General features: G+C 43.5%; 1 protein-coding gene across 3 annotated transcripts in view; it reads left to right on the top strand.

Moving 5' to 3' along the window:
• The first annotated feature begins 7,758 nt into the window (after positions 1 to 7,758).
• Positions 7,759 to 23,149, top strand: part of HECA (hdc homolog, cell cycle regulator) — a 44,373-nt gene continuing 28,982 nt past the window's right edge. For 2 of the 3 annotated variants that reach the window (XM_084890682.1, XM_084890681.1), the window contains exon 1: positions 7,759 to 8,355. In XM_084890682.1, coding sequence (XP_084746808.1) covers positions 8,055 to 8,355 — 301 coding nt within the window. In that variant the 5' untranslated portion in view covers positions 7,759 to 8,054. The remainder of the gene's footprint in view (positions 8,356 to 23,149) is intronic. The other variant, XM_084890683.1, reaches the window with a different exon arrangement.

Raw genomic sequence — 23,149 nt, 5'->3', positions numbered from 1 at the left:
GCATGCCTCTTTCCAGCCTTGAGCTCAGTGGCTTATGTTGGTAGCCTGAAATTGACTATGGTGGGAATAGTTATACCATGGGCAAATGTAAACACTACAAATCAGGGCTCCCTCTCTTCTCCTGTGGTTTAACAATAGCATGCCATTGAAACTATCCCAACAGATGCTTAAAACAGCAGCTATGTATTATTTCTCACAATTCTGGGCTCATTTGGACAATCTGCTCCATATGGTGACATTGCGGTAACTCATCTGGCTGCATTCAGCTAGGATAGGACTTTTCAACCTTGACACTACATTTGCTGCTGGATAATATATAGGATATCCCCAAAAATGTATACACACACTTGGAATAATTATAAAGGCAGTGTTTATTAAAATACATTTCATTTTCAAAATTGAGTTATTATCTGTTTAAGTGTCTAAACATTTTTTGGGGGACACCCTGTATTGTTGGGGAGGCAGTCCTGTGCATTGTATGATTTTAGCAACATCCATGACCTCAACTTACTAGATGCTAGTAGTGGCAACCAAAAATGTCCCCAGGGGGCAAAATTGCCCAGGCTGAGAAACACTGAGCTAGGAGCTTGGCTGAGACTAGAACATCGGAGATGGCTTCTCATCTTCCAGAAGTTTGTAGTTCTTTGTTAAAAATATTTTATTCTGTAAAAAAAAAACAACAAAAACCTGAATATGCTTATGATGTACAAATGGTTTGATACATGTATACATTGGGAAATGACACTTGTTAATGATAGTAAGACAGATTTTGTTTAGGAAACTACTAATGAGGTTTGTAATAGGGGAGAAAGATCAGGATCAACTCTAAAAACAACAAGGAAAAGTGGGAATTTATAGCCAGGGAGCAGGGTAGGGGTCAGTGGATGGAAAATTACTAAGAGGAAACATCAGGAGTAGAGAGATTTTGGTTAGACTGACTTGACAGGATTCTTGCTGAAGGCAGACTAGGGTGGGAAGGTATCAAGAATAATCTGATGCCAAGAGTGTGTATTTTTTATAAAATTACTTAGAATTCTTGCTAAAATTGGACTACGCAGGCCAAGGTGAGGACCATATCAAAAAGAGGACTCAGCCTGGTCAGCATGGCTCAGTGGTTGAGTGTTGACCTGTGAAGCAGGAGGTCATGGTTCGATTCCCTGTCAGAGCACACGCCTGGGTTGCGGGCTCAATCCCCAGTGTGGGGCATGCAGGAGGCAGCCAATCAATGATTCTCTCTCATCATTAATGTTTCTCTTTCTCTCTCTCCCTCTCCATTCCTCACTGAAATCAATAAAATATATATTTTTAAAAAGAGGACTCAGAAGAGCCTCATTCATGTTTGATCAAGGAGAGAGTCTTTGTCACCTTCTCCATATGGTCTCTCATCGTTCCATAGCCTAAATCATAGTCCTTCACAGCATGGTGGCTGGATTTAAGGGAGTAAAAGTATGCAACTGAAGCAACGCCCCTTTTGCTGCACTTCTGATTGGTCAAAGCAAATCACAAAGCCAGATCAGATTCAAGGGGAGGAGGAAACGATTTGTCTTAAAGAGAATAGTAGCAAGTTTGTGGCCATCTTTAATCTACGCAGTACCATATTTGCATACGAGGACTCAAGATCAGTATTTTGCAGAAGGGAAGAAAATCTTGAGAGAGAATTCTAATCACAATCAAAATTACCTCCAGAAACTGACATAACAGTCCTTATTACTAGACTTAAAGGTGAAACTGATTATTTATGTGATGTAAAGAATCACATCATATTGAAAGCATACAAGGCAATATATTTCTAGATTCTATAATATTTATTATAACAAAGGTTCTAAAGAAGAGATGGAAGTTGTTTCTAGTTATAATGTTGGTAAAGATGTCTTCACATTTAAAAAAAGTAGTACTATGTTGTTGACACTAATTTTTGTTCTTCAAAGGAACAATGATAGCATAATTGATGTTTCTGCAATTGGAAGCAGTGTTGTGACTGTTTTACTGTTTTACCTTATTTAGAGTTAGTATTTATATCATTATAACAATTGGAGTTTGTAGAGTTTTAAAGATATTTCCCAATGCATTTTTTTCTTATTTTTTAATATATATATATTAAAAAGAAATTTAATATTGATTTCAGAGAGGAAGGGAGGGAGAGAAACATCAGTGATAAGAGATAATCATTGATCAGCTGCCTCCTGCATACACCCACTGTGATTGAGCCCACAACCAGGGTATGTGCCTTGACAGGGAATCTAACCATGATCTTCAGGTTCACAGGTTGGTAGTCAACCACTGAACCACACTGTCTAGGCCCCAAGGCATTTTCTAAAAAAACTGGTTGTTTACAAGAGGGACCCACTGTCTGCCTTTTCACTTGAGTTTTCACCATTGTATCAACTCACTTGAATGCTAATACTAAAAGTAGGTTTTTGGGTTTGTTTGTTTTTTGCATCAGGCACTATCTCCACCCCCTCCCCAATATTTAGCAGAACTCTAGTTCCACAGATGTTAATTGATTTACATGTAAAGGAATTCACAGATTGTATATACTTGGGAAATTCTAAGTTGGGAGTGAGCAGGTTTCTTGGGATCTTTACTATACTAATGTAAATTATGACTCATAACAAACAGTGTTTCCTAGACTCACTTAACCACAGAAATAGAGGCATGTCTTACATAACAAGTGTTCCTCAGGATACTCTTGGTAGAAATTGTTCTAAGTGGAAATAAAGGCAGAGGAGGAATTTTGAGAGAGAATTTTGTTCAAGATCAATCAAAATTAACTCCAGAAATGTGGAGAGCGCCTACAACGTTTGGACAGGTTCAAGCCTCGGACTGATGAGAGGGCACGGTCCTCTTGGGGCAAAGCCACATATAAGTCCCAGCTTGGAAGGCAAAGCCCGTCCAGAGAAATTATAGCCAAAGGCTATGGTTTGTATGCTTGACCTTATTGTCTGAGCCTGTAGTCGTAGGTAGCTGAGGGATGTGGACTGCAGGAGGTGCAGCAAGTGCTGCCAAAACAAAGCTTGACAGAGTTTTCAGGTGCATGTAATCAAGTAGATTTGAAACATGCAAGAAAATGGTAAACATCTTGACCACTCCCTTGTTATGCTTTGTGTGATCTGACTATAAAATAAAGATTCCACTTACAGGCTGTGTCACTGTTTCTTCTTCCAAGTGCAGTGATCCATCTGGCCCCAACTATATTCTCTTGCCAGTTTTATTAAATCCTTCACCGCCCCTCCTTAGGTTCACCACTGGCTGTGCTGGATTCGGTTCATAGAAACAGGCACAGCAGCCGAAACCGGTTTGGCTCAGTGGATAGAGCATCGGCCTGCGGACTGAAAGGTCCCAGGTTCGATTCAGGTCAAGGGCATGTATCTTGGTTGCGGACACATCCCCAGTAGGGGGTGTGCAAGACACAGCTGATCGATGTCTCTCTCTCATTGATGTTTCTAACTCTTTATCCCTCTCTCTTCTCTCTGTAAAAAAAAAATCAATAAAATATATTAAAAAAAAGAAAAAAAAGAAAAAAAGAAACAGGCACAGCAGTACCTTCGCACTTTAAAAAAAGGTGTCCTTGAAGCAGGTCATTGGATCCAATAATGTTTTATACTATTGTGTTGGTTTTAAATGCCAATAGTTGTTTTTGTTTTTTAACATTGAGGACTGAAACCATTTAAATACAAATAATTTTGCTAAAGTTATTTTAAATTCATGTAATTTAATCACCCAACATCAGCAAAAGTTTAGTTTAAACCACAACTTAGAAAACATTGCTGTAACCAGGTGGTGAGCATGTGCAAGTGTGAAGTAAAAGTGAGAGTATTGAGTGGAATGGATGCAGGGAAGTCTTTCTTAAAAAAGACTATACTTGATCTGTTTCTTACAATAAACATCCTGTTATATTACTGGGGTCCAGAACAGTGTTGTTGGGGAATGAGACAGCAGTCTGAGCAAAGAAGACACGGAGGTTGGAGTAAGCAGCAAGTTCAGGGGTCACTGAGGACAGGATTTTTTAAATGACTGCTTTTGTAGATTAGGGAAATAATGTAAAAGTCAAACTAAAAGCCTGAAAAAAAAAAGTTCCTAAGGGTACACAATATTACATGTAATATTGATTATTGGGAATAGTGAAATGGCAGAGCAGATCTGTGACATTTAATAAAACCTACTATTTTTGCATAAGTATTCCACTTTTGTCAAATTTACTTATAATCACAATTATCACTATTTTTCAAAGTAAACCTGTGGGCACAAGAGAGACTATTTCCAGAAAAAAACAACAACACACACAAAAAACACTGTACATAGAGATAACATACATTCTTCAAGCTGTATTTACCTAAAGTGACTTTAGCAGGTCAGGCTAACTGTGGCCCAAATGACGAGCTGACACTTCCACAGTTTAGAAGACAGGCACCCATGTCAAGCAAAAAAATGAACAGAACAAGAATGCTGGGACAATGGCCACTTATTCTACCCATCCCTGAGGATTGGCTTGTCCCTTTTCTCAAGGGTATAAATTATTTAACTTTGATGACCTATTTGTAGCTGTGTTTTATTCAGTTTTGTAAAGACCTCTGTGATGGAGTGGGTGACAAATTCTGGGGGGAAAGAAACCAAAACAATTGTTTTGAAGTTCATTTCAGAACACACCAGTTGACCAGGGAAATGACAGAAAGAGAAGCCAAGTGTGGATACATAGACTATAGTGGTGTCCTTGGGTTCCTACAGCTCATCACATTTTCCTTCTGGAAGTATGCGAGGGGAGGGCTTTCTGTCATTTTCCATCTTTCTCTTTCTTAAAAAAAAATAATTAAAAAATATATATATATTATTATTATTATTATTATTAGTTTTTACAGAGAGGAAGGGAGAGTTAGAAACATCAATGAGAGAAACATCGATCAGCTGCCTCCTGCACACCTCCCACTGGGGATGTGCCCACAACTAACGTACATGCCCTTGACCGGAATTGAACCTGGGACCCTTCAGTTCATAGGCTGATGCTTTATCCACTGAGCCAAACTAGTTTCAGCTCCGTCTTTCTCTTTAGGTAGTTCTCTCTCTCTCTCTCTCTCTCTCTCTCTCTCTCTCTCTCTCTCTCTCTCTCTCTCTCTCTTCCCCCCCCCCCTTTAGAATTGGGAGAGGGGCGGAAAGGAAGAAAATAAAGGGTGAAATTCCACATGGTGTATAAAAGTAGGAAATGGAATCCTTTAACCCCACCTAATTCTTGTTTTTTACATCCTGATTTTAGGATTTTTTTTTTTTTAACAATAAATTGGAACTTTTGACTAAGGCTAAAAATATAATACATGGTTGAGCATGAAGAAGTGACCCAGCTTCTCCTTCTCCTTTTCATTTTGCTTCAGTTTGAATGAGAAGGGGATAGCTCACACAATAAACAAGAACAGCAACTGTCTGTGTGTCTGTGAGCTTTGAGCCAATTATGATATTTTTGTGGGAAAGTTTCCAATTCGTAAGTCTCAGTTATGTAGAGGTGGGAGGCAGCTGGTGTGAATGTCTGTCTGCAGGCTACATGCACAATTACTCTGATCCAATATGGCATGGCATGACAGCAATGTGCTTATTCAAGAAAATAATTATCTCAGTTTTCTTAACCTAAGCTTTTTCATCCTTATCACTTTAAAAAAAAAAGACAAGTAAAACAATAAAAAGGCCAAAGCCAAATATTCAAAAGATTTTAAGATCGCTCAGCTACCTCTAGTGAGGGATAGCAGTAATGAAATTAAGCTAAGTCTGAACTCATTATCTTTGTCCACAGTTCCTACTCATACTGTCCCTCCCCTCCACCAAGTCTCCATTTAATTAACAACCATCATTTCCTTCAGTTTTCAAAATTTCCTGACTTCACTCTCTCCTTCATCTTTCATATTCAAGTGGCCACCAAATTCTGCTGCATCTACCTTCAAAGCATTGTCCATTTATTTATTGATGTATTTGTCATGCATTTATTAAATACCTACTGTGTACCATGTGTGCTGTCATTGTATCCTAGGTACCAAGGATACAATGGCAACTGAGACAGACAGTTTCTGCCATCACCAAACTCATAGTCTAGTGGGAGCCCAGAGACAGGTAAATAGGCAATTTCAATACCATGTATGCAAGCTTGTGGGGAAGGTATAGTGTGCACATAGGGACAAATCTAGCTTTGGGATTTCAGAGAAGACGTCCTAGAGAATCAATGACTTAGCTGAGGTTTAAAGGCTTCTAAACTTTGAGATTTAGAAAAATGTAGCCAGAAGTAGAATGCTTCAAGCATTCCCCATTAAACAAAATTCCATTGGACACTTATTGTGGGGTCAGGCTTTGCTCTAGGTTCCACAGTTGGTTAGACGAATAGATACCACCCTGGCTCTCCTAGGGCTTAGAGGATGTCGGGGGGGGGGGGGGGGGAGGGAGGGAATAGACTTGAAAATATAGGCACAAAATATCCAACCAGCAATTGCTCCTGAGTATCCAGCACTCCTCCTGCAGCTCCAGGCTCTGCCTTGGACTGCGCTGAATGCCTAGAGTTCCCTATTAGAATGCCTAGAATTTCCTGCTTAGGTGAGCATGGGTATTCTTCCCTGTACTCCCTGCCTGTCTCTATATGCTTTGGAACGCAGTCACCGAGAGCCTTTACTGAAAAGCTGGGTTAATTAAAGATCCCACTATAGGTGGGGAAAACTGCAAACTGTCAGCTAGCATAGTTTTTCCTCCAAGGTTCATGGGGAAAAAAATCTAATGTATATATTCAACAAATATATGCTAGCTGTTTCATGAGGTGCTCAAGACAGGAAAAAAATTTCCTACACCATGGAGCTTTCATTTGAGCGAGGAGATAGCAATAAGTAAACATATAAAGTGACAGGATAATTAGAGATGGATGAGGGAAATAAAGAAGGTGATACTTCTGATAGCTCTTCTCAGAAGGCTCCTCAGTGATATCACCCTGAAGGAAGTGACATGTTGGAGTTGGGACCCTGGGGGTGGGAAGGAACTGAGGTGCAAAAAGCTAGAAAAGAGTTGCAGAAAAAGACCATATGCAAGTCTTCCCAAGGGTCTCCTGCCCTTAGGTCATTGCCTCTCATCACAGGTGTCACCTTCTAATCTCTGCCTGCGCACAACGTGGCCACCTATCTCTCAGGACAACTCAGTCCTATCCGCAGCTTATTGGGTATCCCCCAAGCAGGGCCTGCTTCTAGGTCACAGGCAACATTTAGTTCCATTCTTGGATGGTGAGTCCTGTGTGAATGACTATCACCGCTAGTCTGCGATGGCTTTCAGGGACCCTGCATGCAGTAAGTTCACTGCCATTGTCTAGAAATTCAACCCTATTTCTGCAAGTATTGAATCTAAGGCTGCTCCCGAATGGCAACAACGCTTTTTAGTGGATGATTAATCCAAAATCTGAAATCCTTTGTGTTCCTTTCCTGTTCTACCCACCCGCCTATTTTTCCCAACCATGGGTGTGTGCTCAGCTTCCATCACATGAAAGCCAGGAGGCCACCCAATCCCTCCAGATGCCATCAGGCTGGAGATGCGGGCCATTTCAGGAAGGGCGGCGGCTCCCCGGGTTCCCCGGGAGCTGCAGGGGGGCCAGGGCGGAGAGCGCCAGGATGACGTCACTCGAAGGTGGCCGACTCCGCGCGGGGGGCGTGATGTCACGCGGGCGGCGGGCCGGGCCGCCGTGAGGTCATCTGCTGGGCGCGGCCGGGCCGAGTCCCCGGTGACGTCACGGGCGGGGCGGGCCCAGAGCGTGTCAGCGGAGCCGAAGCAAAACAAGCCGGAGACCCGCCTTTTCCCTCCGGCCCCCGAGCGAGTCCCAGTCCTCGCGCCCCGAACCCGCGGCTGCGAGCCCCGGTGCGGCGCGCCAGCTGCGGGGAGCCGGGCAGGGCGCGGCGGCGGCGGGATGGCGGGTTAGACGGGTGCCGGCCCGCGCCCTCCATTCTCTCCGCCCCGGAGCCGTCCGCGCTCCGGGTCCCGAGCGCCCGCGCCGCGCGGGGAGCCTCCTTCGCCGGCCCGGGCACCCCCCGGACGCCTCCCTCCCCCCCGAGATGCCCAACCCCAAAAACAGTAAAGGCGGACGCAAAAACAAACGCGCCAACAGCAGCGGCGACGAGCAGGAAAATGGAGCCGGAGCCCTGGCGGCGGCGGGCGCGGCGGGCGCGGCGGCGGCCGGGGGGGCCCTGGCGGCGGCGGCGGGCTGCGGGGCGGCGGCGGCGGGCGCGCCGGGCACCGGGGGCGCGGCGGGCACCGGGGGCGCGGGCACCGGCGCCGCCAACAACGCCGCTGCCAACGCCGCCGCCGCCGGCAACGCCGCCGCGGGAGCTGCCGCCGCGGGCGACGGTAAGAACGGTAAGAAGACGGGGCGACCGGGCGGGCGCCCCCTTCCTCCCCGACGGGCACGGCGCGGGGGGCGCGGGCGGCGCGCGGACAATGCGAGCCAGGAAGGGCGCACCCCGCCCTCCGCCCCGCCGCGGCGGCCCCGGCCCGGACCCCCGCGCCTGGCGGCGGCCGCGGCGGCGGATCCGCGCCCCCGGCAGCCCGCGCCCCGGACAACGAGGGGCGCCCGGGTGCCCGCCCGCGGCCGCGCTGCCCTCGGGCCCCGCGCCGTGGTGCCCGCGCGGGCCAAGCCTGGTGTGTGAGCCCCGGGCCGGAGGGGGAGAGGGAAGGGGGGAAGAGCCGCCCAAGTTGAGAAGAATGATCCGATTGAAAACTTGGGCACCGGTTCATCCTTTCCCCCTGCCCGAGCGGAGAGCCCTCCGTCCCAGCAAGTCCGGGCTGGCTGTGCCCATGGCCACAGGTGGAGCGGCCGCAGAGACATTTGTGCCGAGTAGGGCGTGTGCGTGTGTGTGTGTGTGTGTGTGTGTGTGTGTGTGCTCGCTCTTTAATCCTGCAGCTCGCTTGAGGAAGGAAGAGAATCTGAACTTGACTTCCGTTGTTCTCAGCCCGGACTTTAAAAAAATAAAAATAAAAATCCACTATGCATTGAATTCTGCTTCACGTTTTTAGGAGGAAGCCTGCTGCTCTTAGGGGAGTGCCTAAGAGCGCAGCTTTGGAGGGGCACCTACGGAACAGTGGAGAGGTGGCAGGACTGCTGATGTCCCTGCACAGACCAGGCTTTGCTGGAGGCTGCGAGCGAGCACTTCGCTCACCTGGACAGTTCCTTTGAATGCCCGTGGTCAGCCAGATTTTCGGGGAAGGGAATATAGGTAGCCTGGAATGGGAGAAGATTTAAGATCTTTATTTCTAGCTTTGACTTGCAGCTTTCAGGTTTTTTTTAATCCATTCTTTAATCCATTTTTTAATCCATGTACATCAGCCACTCTTTTAAATCGGGGCACCTGCACTTAGAAGAAACCCACAGCGACGTGTTGCGGGTTAGAAACAGAACGGAAGGCCTCTATGGGCTGTGTCTCTGCAGTATGGACATAGGAAGTTTCCCAAATTTAACCGCCTATGTGAGGGTTTATAGATAGGACAGCATGTGGCCAGACTGTCTTCTCCATGTCCTGTTGTTTTCCTGGCTCTAAACTTCATTTTGGTTTTGATGTGACAGAGGGGGAGGGAGACAGACTCCTCCTGGCTCAGCCACTTAGAACTTTTTCATCTTGGGGAAGGTCAGTCTTTCTGAACCTCAATTTCCTTGCCTGTAACATTAGAAAAAAAAGAAGTATGCTGATTATATTGTCCCCCTCAGAGGCTTCTGGTGAGGCTCAAAGTGTCCTTTCTCCACCCCACCCCTAGTTCTTGTCGTTTTAAAGGCTTGCTACTTTGGTAAGAGCTTTAGTAAAGTTCCTCAAGAAAAGTAAGTGATAAACAATGATCTCACAGCCATTCATTCATTCATTCAAAAAAATACTAAGCCCTTGAGTTACACGTACCAAGTTAAGTGTTGAAGGAGATAGTGGTAATCAAGAGAGAGGGCCTCCTGGTTACCCTCTCCCTCATGGAGTTTGCATTCCTATTCTGGGGGTGGTTGTGGCTTGCCTTTTTGCCGTTTTTGTGTTTTTGGAAGCTTCAAATTAGCTGTTTCCTTTTCTTCTTTGTCCAAAAGGTTGAGACCACTTTGTGGTGCTGTGAGGGAATTTTGTTCTTAGGCTGGTGGTATCTCCTCATTTGAAAACAACCTGGTTGTGATGTCCCTATTCACTCTCCTCTGAAATGGCAGAAGCAGGTATATTCAGCAGTTCTGTACATATCTATGCAAAGTTACGTATTTCTGATTTGGAACTTGTTTTTATTAATTGAGTAGGGGGAAAAAACAGTGCCACACTCAGGGTTCCAGAAACTACAAACTTAACTTGTGTTAGAACTGAAGCTGGATTTTATGACCCCAGATTCTTGGTGCTGACATGGTGTGAGATCTCAGCGAGTGATCCACTTTCATTTGGAGAAATCTTACTGATAACAACTGAACTTGGATGCTGAGACCTATGTGCAAAATGGATAAATAAGGAAATTGCAGATGCTTTTCATTTTGCCATTTAAAGCTGTGCATTACAACGTAGGGGTGGGAGAAGTAGCATTGGTGAATTTTTTTAAGGAAGGGGCAAAGAGGTATGTGCCAACTCTCAAAATCAATTGTAAAGGCCCAATTATTTTGATTTTTAAAATGATATTAATGGGGCTATTTTAAAAAAAGATAATTTTTATTGATTTCAGAGAGGAAGGAAGAGAGCAAGAATCTTTTGTTAATCGGCAGCTCCCCCAGTGGGGATCGAGCTGGCAACCTGTGCCCGTGCCCTGATAGGGAATTGGAGCATGATCTCCTGGTTCATAGGTTGACACTCAACCACTGAGCAATACTAGCCAGGCTGATGGGACTATTATGTATTATGGAATATCTAAGTATCTTTTTTTTTTTTTTTTTTTTTTTTTTTTTTACTTAACTGTGATTTATATTAGATTTTGTGATTATGAATATTACAAATCAAATAATTTTTCCAAGGATGTAGTAAATCTACATTCTATTAAACTTTAGAAGGTTTATTCTCACTGTTTGAGTCAGTTGTGATCTGCATTGCAAGCATACAAACTTAATTACTTCACTAGAAGTTAATAATATTTATTTCTAGATATTTAGAGTTTATAGAATGGTTTCATGTCTTCTTGGGCAGTGCGGCCACCAGGGCAGGGTAATATTAGTTGCTCACTGTTTGTCAGTAGGTATAAATAACTACTTATCCTAGAAAAGCAGATTATTAGCTAGGGAAAGCTTAGGGAAGTTTGGTCTGGTTGTAGTTGAAGAAGTTGAACTGTTGCAATTTTCCATCTTGGGTAAGTTGAATATTAATAGTAAGGATTTTGTATCACAATAAGAAATGTATTAATACATTTGTATATTGATTTATTTTAATCCTCACGGGATGACATGTTTTCATTGATTCCAGAGGCATAAAAAGGGAGAGAGAAAACGTTGATATGAGAGAGAAACATCAGTTGCCTTTCATACGTACCCCAACTGGAGATAGAGCCCACAACCTTGGTATGTGCCCTAACGGGGAATTGAACCCTCAACCCTTTGGTGTACTGGGCAAGACTTCAATCAACTGAGCCATAGAGGGCAGGGCTATTAGAACATTTTTAGATACTGTTCATTTATGTTTATGAAGCTTTTTGCAGGGATTGTAGTAAAAGCTGTGGAACCACTGTCCTCCTTCTACATGGTAAACAGCTGTCTGCACATACTTTGATTGTAGGTGGACAAGATTTGCCTGCAGTCATCATTTTTAGGATGTCGTAATCACACAGTTGATTATGACTATGCAGTTTCTTTCTGGAATTCTATTTCCATTAGATCTTCATTTTCTTTTCTTTTTTTCTTTTTTTGCTTCAGGCCTAAAATTATATGAACCCTTGATCATAATATCCCATTTTCAGTGGGCCTGGATCCCAAGTCCTTTGAGAAGTTTCTGCTTTCTGAATGGCCATGGTTTACCATTCACTCCTGACTGCCACCATAACCCCTGGCCTGCTGAGTCTGCCTCAACTCATTTAACCACTCTTTCTAGGAAATGGAATTAGTTTATATAGTGATTGGCTTTGCATTGGGTAGACCTAGATTCACATCCCGGCTCCGCAAATTACTTACCACGTGGTCTGGAATAAGTCATTTGACTTCTGTGAGCCTCAGTTTCTGCATGTTTAAACTGGGATTATAGTACCTATCCATTCTTATGCACTAAGATACCTTTCTCTATTTACCTATTATGTACATAATATATATTACATACTTACATGTAAGTATGTATGTTTATAAACAGTGTCTGAGTTATAAAACGAGCTTACTAAATGTTAGCTGTTTGTCTTAGGTCCGGGAAATAGTCTCTGAGACAGAGATTGACGTGCAGGAGGCTTCCTGTGGCTGCTCTTGGCATCGTCACTAGTGGCGGAGTGAGGGGAGCAGGGCAGGGGGAGGCGTTGAACTGTGATGCAGTGATGATGGAGCTCTGGTGCTGGATGGCCCTGCAGAGTTATCTAACCAGGCGGCATGGGGGCAGGGCCTTCAAACCTTCCCTCCCCTTCTGACTGGCTCTTTGGACCTGGGCAGCCCCGGGGAAGAGGGTCTGACCCGAACAGGTCTCTTAGCTGGAGCGCCTCTGTGGAGAGGGGTTGAATTGAGAGCCTTTGGGTCCAAGGGAAGGAGAGCCTCTTCCTCCCCTAGCACTATGGGTTTCCTCACTTAGTGCCGTTCACCGGGAACACCGGCCTGGCCTGGTTCCCACGACTCATAGGCTTCAAGGGCCAGGTTGGGAGTTAGCAGCCATCATAACATTGTTCCGATGGGAATATGTGTTCTGAATTCCATGTATCTGTTTACAAATAGGTGTTTAGAGCACCACCTGTTCCCTACAGACAGTATTTGTGTTTTTTGCCTGCCCAGGCCTATCTCTATTGAAAGGAAAGTGAAGAGTGTTTGCTTTCTGTTTATTTTCTAATCAAGGAATATTTGTTGAGGGTGTAAAGTATGTAGCCACCATGGCGGACTTGGAAGACATTTTTTTTGCCTTATCTGGAATTTATTTCTGTTGGATCTTGAAAAATATCTGCTAATTTTAGATCTTGTCTTAGAAATCCACCTTTGTAATGGGTAGAAAATATTGCCCAATTCATCAAAGATTCATCTTGTGCGCTTTGTTGATTGTAGTAAGAACTATTCTATGCTTTGCTAATGGTGTTTTATGCACAGCCCTCACTCTTTCTCTCTTTACTTGTTGCAGGACCTGAGCTTAAATTCTAGATACTAAATCTTTGATGTTAGCTTTCCTTCAAGTCCAAGAATATATATTATCTGTAAAAAACTGAAAAACAGGATATAAAACTGGGAACTCTCTGCAGCTTAATCCTCCTCTGAGCAATTTAAAGGACTTGAGGGTACCAAAAGGAAAATTTTAGGGAAATAACACTGTCCTGATTGATTTTGATCAACAGCTTTTTAATATTTTTAAGGGATTGATTCAATTAAAGATATTTTGTCATTTCATTATTTTATAAAATGGGCATTATGGAACAAAAATTAAAAAAATAAATAAAGAGGATAGGCAAAGTTCTTTTTTACTTTCTAGTCAAACACATAATCCCACCAGTTAGATCACCATTGTTAACATTTTGATATATATTCTTGTAGCCTTAACACTTTTGTTCTTAACAGTTTTTGAAAACAGAGGATCATATATTTTACTAGAGGCCTGGTGCACAGAACTCGTGCACTGGTAGGGGTGTGTGGTCTTCGAGGATCAGCCCACTGCAGCTGCTCATCCTGGTTAGCTGAGCAGTGCTCCCACTGTGGGAGCACACTGACCATCAGGGGCAGCTCCTGTGTTGAGCGTCTGCCCCCTGCTGGTCAGTGTGTGTCATGGTGACTGGCTGACTGGTTGTTCTGGTCATTCTGCTCTTCATTCACCGGGCTTTTAGAATATAGGATAATCTACTTTTTACACATACAATATTTTGTGGGCATTTCAGCAGAGCCACAAATTTACTTGTATTTTACCACTTTTTTTTCTTGTTAATTCTCACCCGAGGATTTTTTTCCCCCCATTGATTTTTAGAGCGAGTGGAAGGGAGGGGGAGAGACACACAGAGAGAAACATTGATGTGAGAGAAGCACATCGATTGGTTGCCTCTTGAACTCACCCCGATGGAGCCTACAACCGAGGTGCATGCATAATGTGTCATCATATGTCTGCATTTGATCATTCTGCTATTGTTTGATCTTTAGGTTCTGCTGTTGTTGGATCTCTGGGCATTATCCAGTTACTTTCTTAGGATAAATCCTTACTTGTGGACTTGCTATGTCAAAGGATATGCATATTATTATGACTTTTAATACACGCTGTCAGATTGCACTATGGAAAGGTTGTACCAGTTTGGCCCTGCTGTGGTCAGAGTGCCCTTTGCTCATGGCCTCACTGACCCCTGGTTCTTACTGTTTTAAAGGCATGCTGGAGAATTGCTGGTACCCCAGAATGTCTCAGCAATAGGCGGGCCTCTTTGGACCAACAGCCTGGAGCAGCTGCTGCCACACTTAGCGGGATTTTCCAAGCCTTTATTGATTTCTGCTGGGGACTTATGTGCTCTTTAGTGATTTGGTGGTTAACAGATTCAACAGAATATTTAATAATGCTGAAGGATATTTTAGTTAGTGAAGATAAAAGCATAGGCCTTGAAATCCTATTTGTACCATTATTCTAATCTTCAGAAGTAAGACTGAGAGCATTTTAAAGTTTTATCAAAAAGCATGTGACCTGGGTGTAAACCTTATTTATAAGTGCTACAACTTACTAGCAATGTTACTTTGGGGCAAGTTACTTGATATTTTTTGGTTTGCATTTTCAAATGCAGCCTTTTGGAATGCTTTTGAAGATTAAGAAAAATATATGTGAAAAATCTTGGCACAGGGCCTGAAAGATATGCTTACTGTCCACGATAGCTTTATAAATTTTATGACTTTCTTCAACCTTCTTCAATAACAAAAGCTGCTAAACTGTGATGCTCTTGAGAACAGTCCCTGAGACAATAAGGTGGTGGTGAAGTGTCTGTATTAGAGAAAAGGACTGGTATATACAGGTTTTCATTCAAGTACTGATTTAACTTCAAATGATCTGTTCTTTCCTCACTATCTTTCTCTGATCATAGTTTACCTGGAAAAATCAGACTATTTAGTTCAATAGTAAAACGCAAAGTGTGAGAACTGTTACATCTTCATTTCTTCATTCGGTCACTTATCCATCTTGTCTAAGGTGAGTGCCTGCTATTTGTCAGACACGTGCTGGGCTCTGGGGTTACAAGGACAAAAGAACAGGGCGTGGGGTCTTTGGCATCCTTGGGAGCCTTTGTAGCAACAAGTGCAAGTAGGTAGTTACATGTCCTACAGCAGGGCAGCTACGAAACAAAGACAGGATCTTCTGAGGTGGTAAAGCATTGGATTTAAATGTGGGGATTGGATAAAGTGTGAAGATGTGGAGAGGTGAAAGGAGCATGTGGAGTTGGAAAGTAGCTGAGAGGAGTCAAGGAGCTCTGTGTGTTCTTTAGGGATCCTCCAGGGCTTAGTAATGCCCTCTCTTCTCCTGGCAACAGTTAGAATAATTCACTCACTAATTTACTTGTTCGTTTGTTTGCTTATTCATGGTTTTGTTCATCTATACACTCATCCACTTACTAAACATTTATTATGTGCTTACTACTTCTGTGACTGGAAGGATAATGTTGAATTGCACTTGTGCGTATCAGAATCTGCACCCCCCACAGGCTCTTGGTGAAGCTGGATAGAGACATGTATGTAAACACCGGGGCCACGATAATGCGCTACGGGTGCCCAGTGGGGGAAAAAAAAAATAATTCGTTTCCTGGCTGAGGGACAGTTGAGCTGAGTCTTGCAGGAAGAGAAGCAGTTAGCTCTGAAAACAGAGGAAGGATATTTCAATCAGAAGGAGGTGGGAAAGAGCCTTGAGTTCTGGTTGCTGCCAGGAGTTTGTGGTTGGTTCAAGGTAGGACCAGAGGATGGAAAGGGAGGGAGCTAGGCAGTCAGCTCTGGATGTTCTGTAGCCAGTGCAGAACTACCCCCGAGGTATGTCAGCAGGGACAAGGTCAGTGGAATCCGCAAAAGGAAATAAACATAGATTGTTGGCAAGCCAGCCAAGGATCGGCAGTCCAGCCTGCCATGGGCCCTTGATTGTGGTCTTTCAGTAAAGCAGTAGGCAGACTGCACACCCTGCAGTTTTTGCACAGCAGGTGATGGTGTCTCCCAAGGCTGCTGTGTGCAAAGTGTGTCTTAATTGTGGGCACCAGCATCCCTGTGCTTCAGAGCCATAGGAGGTTAGCTAACTGAGGTTAACTTCAGAGAACCAAATGCCAAGGGCGGGACTGGGGCCGTGGGAGCACAGAAAGGCTTTTCCCTGGGGGCCAGTGGGGCTGTGCCTGTGGTTTATTTTTCAGACTTTGGTACAAAGTGCCAGGTTGGATAATTATCTTGGTTTGTCATTTTGCGTTTATCGTCATCAAATCAGTTTTAAAACAATAAACTCTTATGAGGTGGAGTGTGTGTGGGGTGTTGTTTTGTACAAAGTGATTGTATGTGTGTTTTAATTCTGTGTTTCAGAACGCTTCCCGTTTTCAGTAATTGGTGAAATAGCAACTTACTTTATTTAATCAACATGATGTTTTAGCTTGATTGTACTTGAGAGGTTTTTATCAACTGACAAAAAGTGAGTAGCATTTGTATTACTTAATAATTGTATGTTCTGATTTATCAGAAGTAGAAAGGGAAAACAAATTATTTCTGCTAAATTATAATACTTACGAGGATAATATTTGAAAACTGCTGTAGAAATTCAAGTTAGAAGCAAGAAAGATTAAGGGGAAGTTTAAAGAAAAGCAAGGAAAGAGGAAGACATAAAGAGGAAGTGTTAAATGTTAATCATGTAATTGTTTAGACTGCAATCAATAAGAAAGTCAGTATCGTTCTCATATATACGCATAATACAGTGTATTTCACAGATTTAAATCGTCAGAGAAGAAAAACTTTTCCCCTACCCTTTTAGGTTCAGTATTTGGAGGCCTGCAAATTCAACTGACAAAAGATAGATTGCAGAGAGAAAAGTCAGATTTAATCACAGAAAAAAATGTGACTCATAGGGGCTGGGGGTTAGGATATGCGACTTATATACCATCTTCATAGGAGAAGGGCACTTAATGGGGGAAAACAAATGACCTCCTAATAGAAGGGGACGGAGAGAAAGGACATCTTTAGGAAACAAATAACTTTCTGGAAAGACAAATGGTTCTAAGAGAATAGCTGGGAGATGTGACAGTTCTGTGACAATGTGCGTTTCAGTGTGGTGTGGAGACTTACCTCTGGTGATAGAGTCTCTTCCCTGGTTGCTTCTAGGGAGGGGATTTAGGATGATTGAGTTCTTTTGAGAGGCCTTTCTTTTTGACAGATAGAAGATTTCAGGAACTCAAAAGCCTTCAGCTCACAATAGTTTTTAGGCCACAGTGGCATACTCTGGACCCCATCAAAATATATTGCAACTCAAATCATGTTACCCCTATAATAGCAATTATAGATAGTCAGATAGCAAAAGATAGTGTCATAGTTCAGGATTTCTATTTTTCATTTCATTGGAAATTTATTAGAAATAGAGAGCCTTAAGGCATATGACTTTATAAAGCTGATAAAGAAGATGAATTTAGACAAAAGTTAGTAGGATATCAAATTGCTCATATGAGTCAGGGAGATATTTGCTAAATTTAAAGTGTCTATTTTGCTCTAAGGGTAAGCCCAAGTTTGTTGATGCTTTACCTCATGTCTCTTCAAGTTAGAGCACTCAGGAGAATCTTTTGACATTGATGCTGGAACTGAATCACCAGCTATTTTAGGTTTCTAAATCAGCACTCCTGAATGTAATGGTTATTTCAGTATAATTTTTAGTAGAATTCTGTTACAACACAATTTCTTATTAAAGTCACACTCTCCTTGTTATGCCCGACAAAACTGAAATGTCTGGGCAGACATGGAAACAAACTGGGGAATGCACAGAAGCAAGTTCTGGCTATTTTTGATTGGCAGCAGGTGCAGTTTGTAATCTGAGAGGCTGAGCCTGGGATGGTTGGTGGCGGTTGTTAGTGAACACACACAATGGGCCAGAAGCCATGGAGAGAGCCTGGCACTGAGAGTAGGAAGTGTCCTCCAGTGGCCAAGGCAAGAACATGCACGCCTAACATGAGGCAGCTCCAAGAATTCTTCCAGTTGGTTTCCAGCTCCTCAGACCTCCTCTTATCCGGCAGCACTCACACACTGCCGTTAGCCCTGTAGTGATGTGGTCCGACTCTTTCAGGCCTTCAGTTTTAGAGGTCCAGGTGAGGCTTTGCAGTACAGAAGCCAAAGAGGTTAGATTCCTGGGTGGTAGGTGTGTTGGCGCTTCAAAACCCACAGAATCAAAATAAAGGAGAAGTGACCGTTCCCAGTGATAGGAACGATGCTGGTACTGCCACTGCCCTTCATTGAGAGCTTACTAAGACCAGGCGTGACACCTCGCAGTCTGCGGTCTAGGTTTGAGGACGAGGACGCTAAGCTCCCCAGACGGCCAACTCTTCGGCAGTGAAGGCGCTCTGGGTCAGGGAGATGTGGCCCCGTGCCACAGTTGGATCCTCTTTGATGTTGGATTCATCTTGTCGGGCACGCACATGTGCGTAAAATATGAAGTTGTTAAGTAGAGGACTTAAATTCAGTATAAAACAACCAAGGAAGCAATAGAGCCAGATAAAGTACTTTTAAAAGGTCTCGTGCTTATCATTTTGACACTTGACCTGAAATTTAAATTTGTAAAACAAGAAAGCCCCGGAGCAAGGAAGCACTTTGCCCACACCTTGTGTACTCGTGATCAGATTCCTTCTCATGATAGGACTTCTGCTCTTGTAATGGGCACTCTCTGTTCTGCATGGGTCACGTTTCATAGTTGAGCACTGACGATCTTCATCAGGCTAACATCCTCCAAGTGGGATCGCTGGTCACAGGGCTGTGGTTTTTCAGGCTCTGGTGCACCTGGCCGACCCATTCTCCGGAGGGGGTTTAACCTCCTTATGCTAGCACTGGCCCAGCACAGAGTGCTCCTTTCTCTGCACTGCTCAGCATGGATCTTAACCACTTTTGGATGGATGACAAAAATCTCCCTCCCACTGTTAATTTTATTTGTATCTGTTGGACTTTATGTGTACTGCTCGTTTGCATTTTTTTTCTGTTTGTGTTTTTTTTTTTTCTTTCCCATTTCACTAATGGGATATTTGGGTCCTTACTGATCTGCATCGGTCTTTGTATAATCAGGATTCTTTTTGAGGTACATTTCCCCCTGTTTTATGGCTTGTCTTTTTGCTGTTTAAGAGGTTTTCATTCGTTAGAAATGTTACAGTTTCATATGATCACAGAACATCCACATAGAGAGAGAACTTCAAGAGGAAGATAGGGGAGAGGGCCGCAAGCTGTCTGTGAAATGGCTTGTAGGGAAAGTGGTCGGGCGTGGCATACCACTTGTGACTGCGTTCCCTTGGGCATCAGTGCACAGTAATGCTGTTACACTCGTGAGGGTCTGTTTCCTTTTCGTATTTAATTTTAGAGGCTCTCTCACAGAGTTGGTTGCAACTCCTGCCACCCTCCCTGACCTCTTGACCCTCAGCTTCCCTGACCACTGCTGACCAATCGACAGCCGAGCTTCAGTGCTCAACACCTATCACTTTCTGTACTTTTCTAAAATCCCTTGAAGTTTTTATTCCAGCCAGTTCCAAGGACTTTGAAACGTCTACATAAAGGCCCATTATTTCCTTATCAGGTCTTCTCAACAACCAAGCTGCAAACGGGGAGGCCTCTGGTAGGCTAACTTGCCCATGACCTCCTTTTGATAGCAAACTTAAATGCTGAATCATAAGCAAGTTCAAGTTTTTCTCATTCTGGCGTTTGGATTGAAATTACATTTGTATGTTAATAAACGGAGAACATAGCACTCAATTGAAACAAGCGTGTATTCCCACCCCAGACGTCATGTTGATTTGATAGCCCTTGTGCTTTTTCAGATGACCGAGATTTGGAGATTCCACAGAGCGAGATTTGAGGTTTGGTTATAGCTTGAGATCTGCCATTCTGCAAGGCCAAGGAACCTTTCTGAGTTTCAGTGTTCTTATCTTTAGAAAGGGGTGGGGGTGGGGGGTAGTAACATGACATCGTTTGTGACTAAATCTTTACAAAAACTGTAGACATGTTTGAAAAAGCAGAGTCGTGTCAAGATTTGGGGTTTTTCGTGTTTTCTGGTTGGGATTTTGATTTTCAGTTTGTCATGTGGTAGTGTGGCTGCTTCCCAATTTGTAATGAAATGCACACTCCGATGAGTTGGAAGAACCCAGGCAGACCTTTGCTTTCCCCAGTGGAGTTTGCAGCAAACGCTCTCCTAAAACCCTTATTCAGCTTCCTTGGGGTGGCTTTAGTTTCTCTTTAAGTTCAGATCTGGGAGTTCTTGCTGTGTGGATTTTCCCAGAGACTTCAGTGCTTGCCTGCTGGCCTCAGGGTAAGTCCAGCTCCTTGAATGAGTTGAGCTTTTCTGGAGTTACTGAAAAAGACCTTTCTGTCCCCAGCAAACGGAAGGACTGTGGCAGCCGAAGCCTTAGGGAGGGTTCTTTTTACCAGTGTAAGTATAGCTGACTTGGGGATTTTTGTTGTTGTTGTGATCTGTGAATCATTCTGTACCCAGGTTTCATAATAACAGCAGATTCCACTGTGATTTTAACCACTCGATTAACAGAGCCTTGCTTTTGGTCTATTGTACTACACAGTTTTTGAGTAGGTGCCTGCCTGCATATGTAATCATGACTCAACATCGTTCACATTTTGATTCACTTCAGGCCTTTCTGCCTTCTGCTCTTTACCTGCCACTAGGGCCTTATGGAGTGGGCCCTAGTGGCAGGTAAAGAGCCACTATTATTGTAAAAGCATTAAAACGCTTACATATGACTTTAATTTGTTTCCTTACTTCCCTTTTAGATTTTGCATTTTAAATTAGGTTAAAGAAAAATGAAAACGAAACGAAGAGGAAAGAAAACAGAACAAAACTAATTTATAGAGGCATACAACAGATTGGTGGTTACCAGAGGGGAAGCGGGTGGAGGAGGGTGAAGTGAGCAAAGGGGGTCAATTGTATGGTGACAGATGGAAACTAGACTTGGTAGCAGCATGACCTAGTTCATGCAGATGTCAGTTTATAATGCTGTACACCTGAAACTTTCATAATGTTATAAACCAATGGTTACCTCAAAAAAATAAGTTAACAGAATTGTGAATATGTCATACTATGTTGGATTTATACATAGTAATTTGTATAGGCATGTGATACTTGGCATGTGTATATATCAATGTGTTTATATTGAATCTTTGTTTTTCTTGGATTTGGTTGATTAAAAACAATTCGTAAGCTTTACCTTTAAGATACTCATATTTGCAAAATTTGAGTTTGGAATAAATCAGTTTTCCTCATAACTTCTTTTTTTAATATTCTATGAAATATATAATCTAAGGAATACTTGAAAGAAGTTTATATATATATATTTTTTTTTTTTTTTTTAAGAGAGGGAGGGAGAGGAATAGAGAGATAGAAACATCTATGAGAGAGAAACATAAATTGACTACCTCCTACATGCGCATTGCTGGGAATCAAGCACAAAACCAAGGCATGTGTCCTGACTGGGAATCGAACTGGAGACCTCCTGATTCGTGGGTCAATGCTCAACTGCTGAGCCACATCAGGAAGAATTTTGGAAGAATTTTTAAAGAATTAATTTGAAATGTTTTTCTCTTGACAGATATGGAAATATTATTCAGAATTCATTTGAAATATAATCATATGTACATTGTATATATTTACATATGTTAATAGAATTTTACATAACACTAGTAGCTCATCGCATGATACCGTGCACAGTTGGCCACCCACCGCTTCCATGGGAGCAAACGGGAACCGCCGCGCACCACCAGGAGCCGTGCTGCTTTCATGGGACCCAGGGGGGACCCCCGGCTGATTCCGCAGGAGGCGGGAGGGACCTGTGCTTCGCGCGGTCGCAGAGGCTGCAGGCTGGCCCCCCTGTCCCTCTCCACGTCTGCTCTGGCTCCGGTGGGCCGGCCCGAGCCAGGCGCTGTGAGGAAGCGAGCATTCTGCCAGGCCGCTCATGCTGCCCGCTCTCAGCGGCCACCCCCCTGGGGCTGCTGAGACTGGGTGGCACTACCTTGTGAATATGGTGCCACTTTCTTTGTGATAGAGTGATGGTTAATTTGCATACTACCCTTTTATTAGATAGGATGTCAGATTCTCTTATGGCCAAATTTCCAGGTATTTTTGCCGTTTTATAAATGATATGTGACTTTTCCCCTTTAGTTTAGAAATGAATAGTTTTAAGTCTTTGGTGATCATACTGTAAAATTATATCGGTGTTGTGTAAGAGTTAGTAATTGGGAAAGGAGTGAAGGTCTAGTTTAGGGGTGTCGAACTCAATCAGAGAAGGGGCCAAAATCTAAAATCCAGCCTTAATTGCGGGCCGAATGGTTTACTGAACAGTCATAAACTGACAATGTCATAAACTGACAGCGGAGTGCAGTGATGACAGCGCGGTGCGGGCCACATTGCAAGGCCTGGCGGGCTGGATTTGGCCCGCGGGCCTTGTGTTTGACACATGTGGTCTAGTTACAAGGACCATACCGGCACGTTGGCCGTTGTTGCTCAGTTGTTAGAGTGCTGGCCTGCACATGATAGGTCAAAGGCTTGCAGGTTTGGATCTTGGTCAAGGGCAAGTACCTGGGTTGCAGGTTCCAGCCTGGTTAGGTGTATTCGGGAGGCAACCAATCACTGTGTCTCTGTCACATGGATGTTTCTCTCTTTCCCTTCATCCTCCCTTCCCTTCCATCTCTCTAAAAATCAGTGGGAAAAACATCCTGTGATGAGGATTAACAAAACCCCCCCACAAAAACAAAAAGCAAACCAAACAAACCAATCCACGACATCGCTGTCTGAATAATTGATCAGTGGGATCTAAACTTTGCAGTAGGAAATGTTATGAGATGCTCTCTTGGAAACAAGTCATATCATAACATGCTGTGTGAGTGTCCTTAGAT

Source organism: Pipistrellus hanaki (assembly GCF_964339955.1).
Source record: "Pipistrellus hanaki genome assembly, chromosome: 7".
NCBI classification, from domain to species: Eukaryota; Metazoa; Chordata; class Mammalia; order Chiroptera; family Vespertilionidae; genus Pipistrellus; species Pipistrellus hanaki.
Note: the sequence above shows the minus strand (reverse complement) of the source record. Positions and strands in the feature narration are given on the sequence as shown.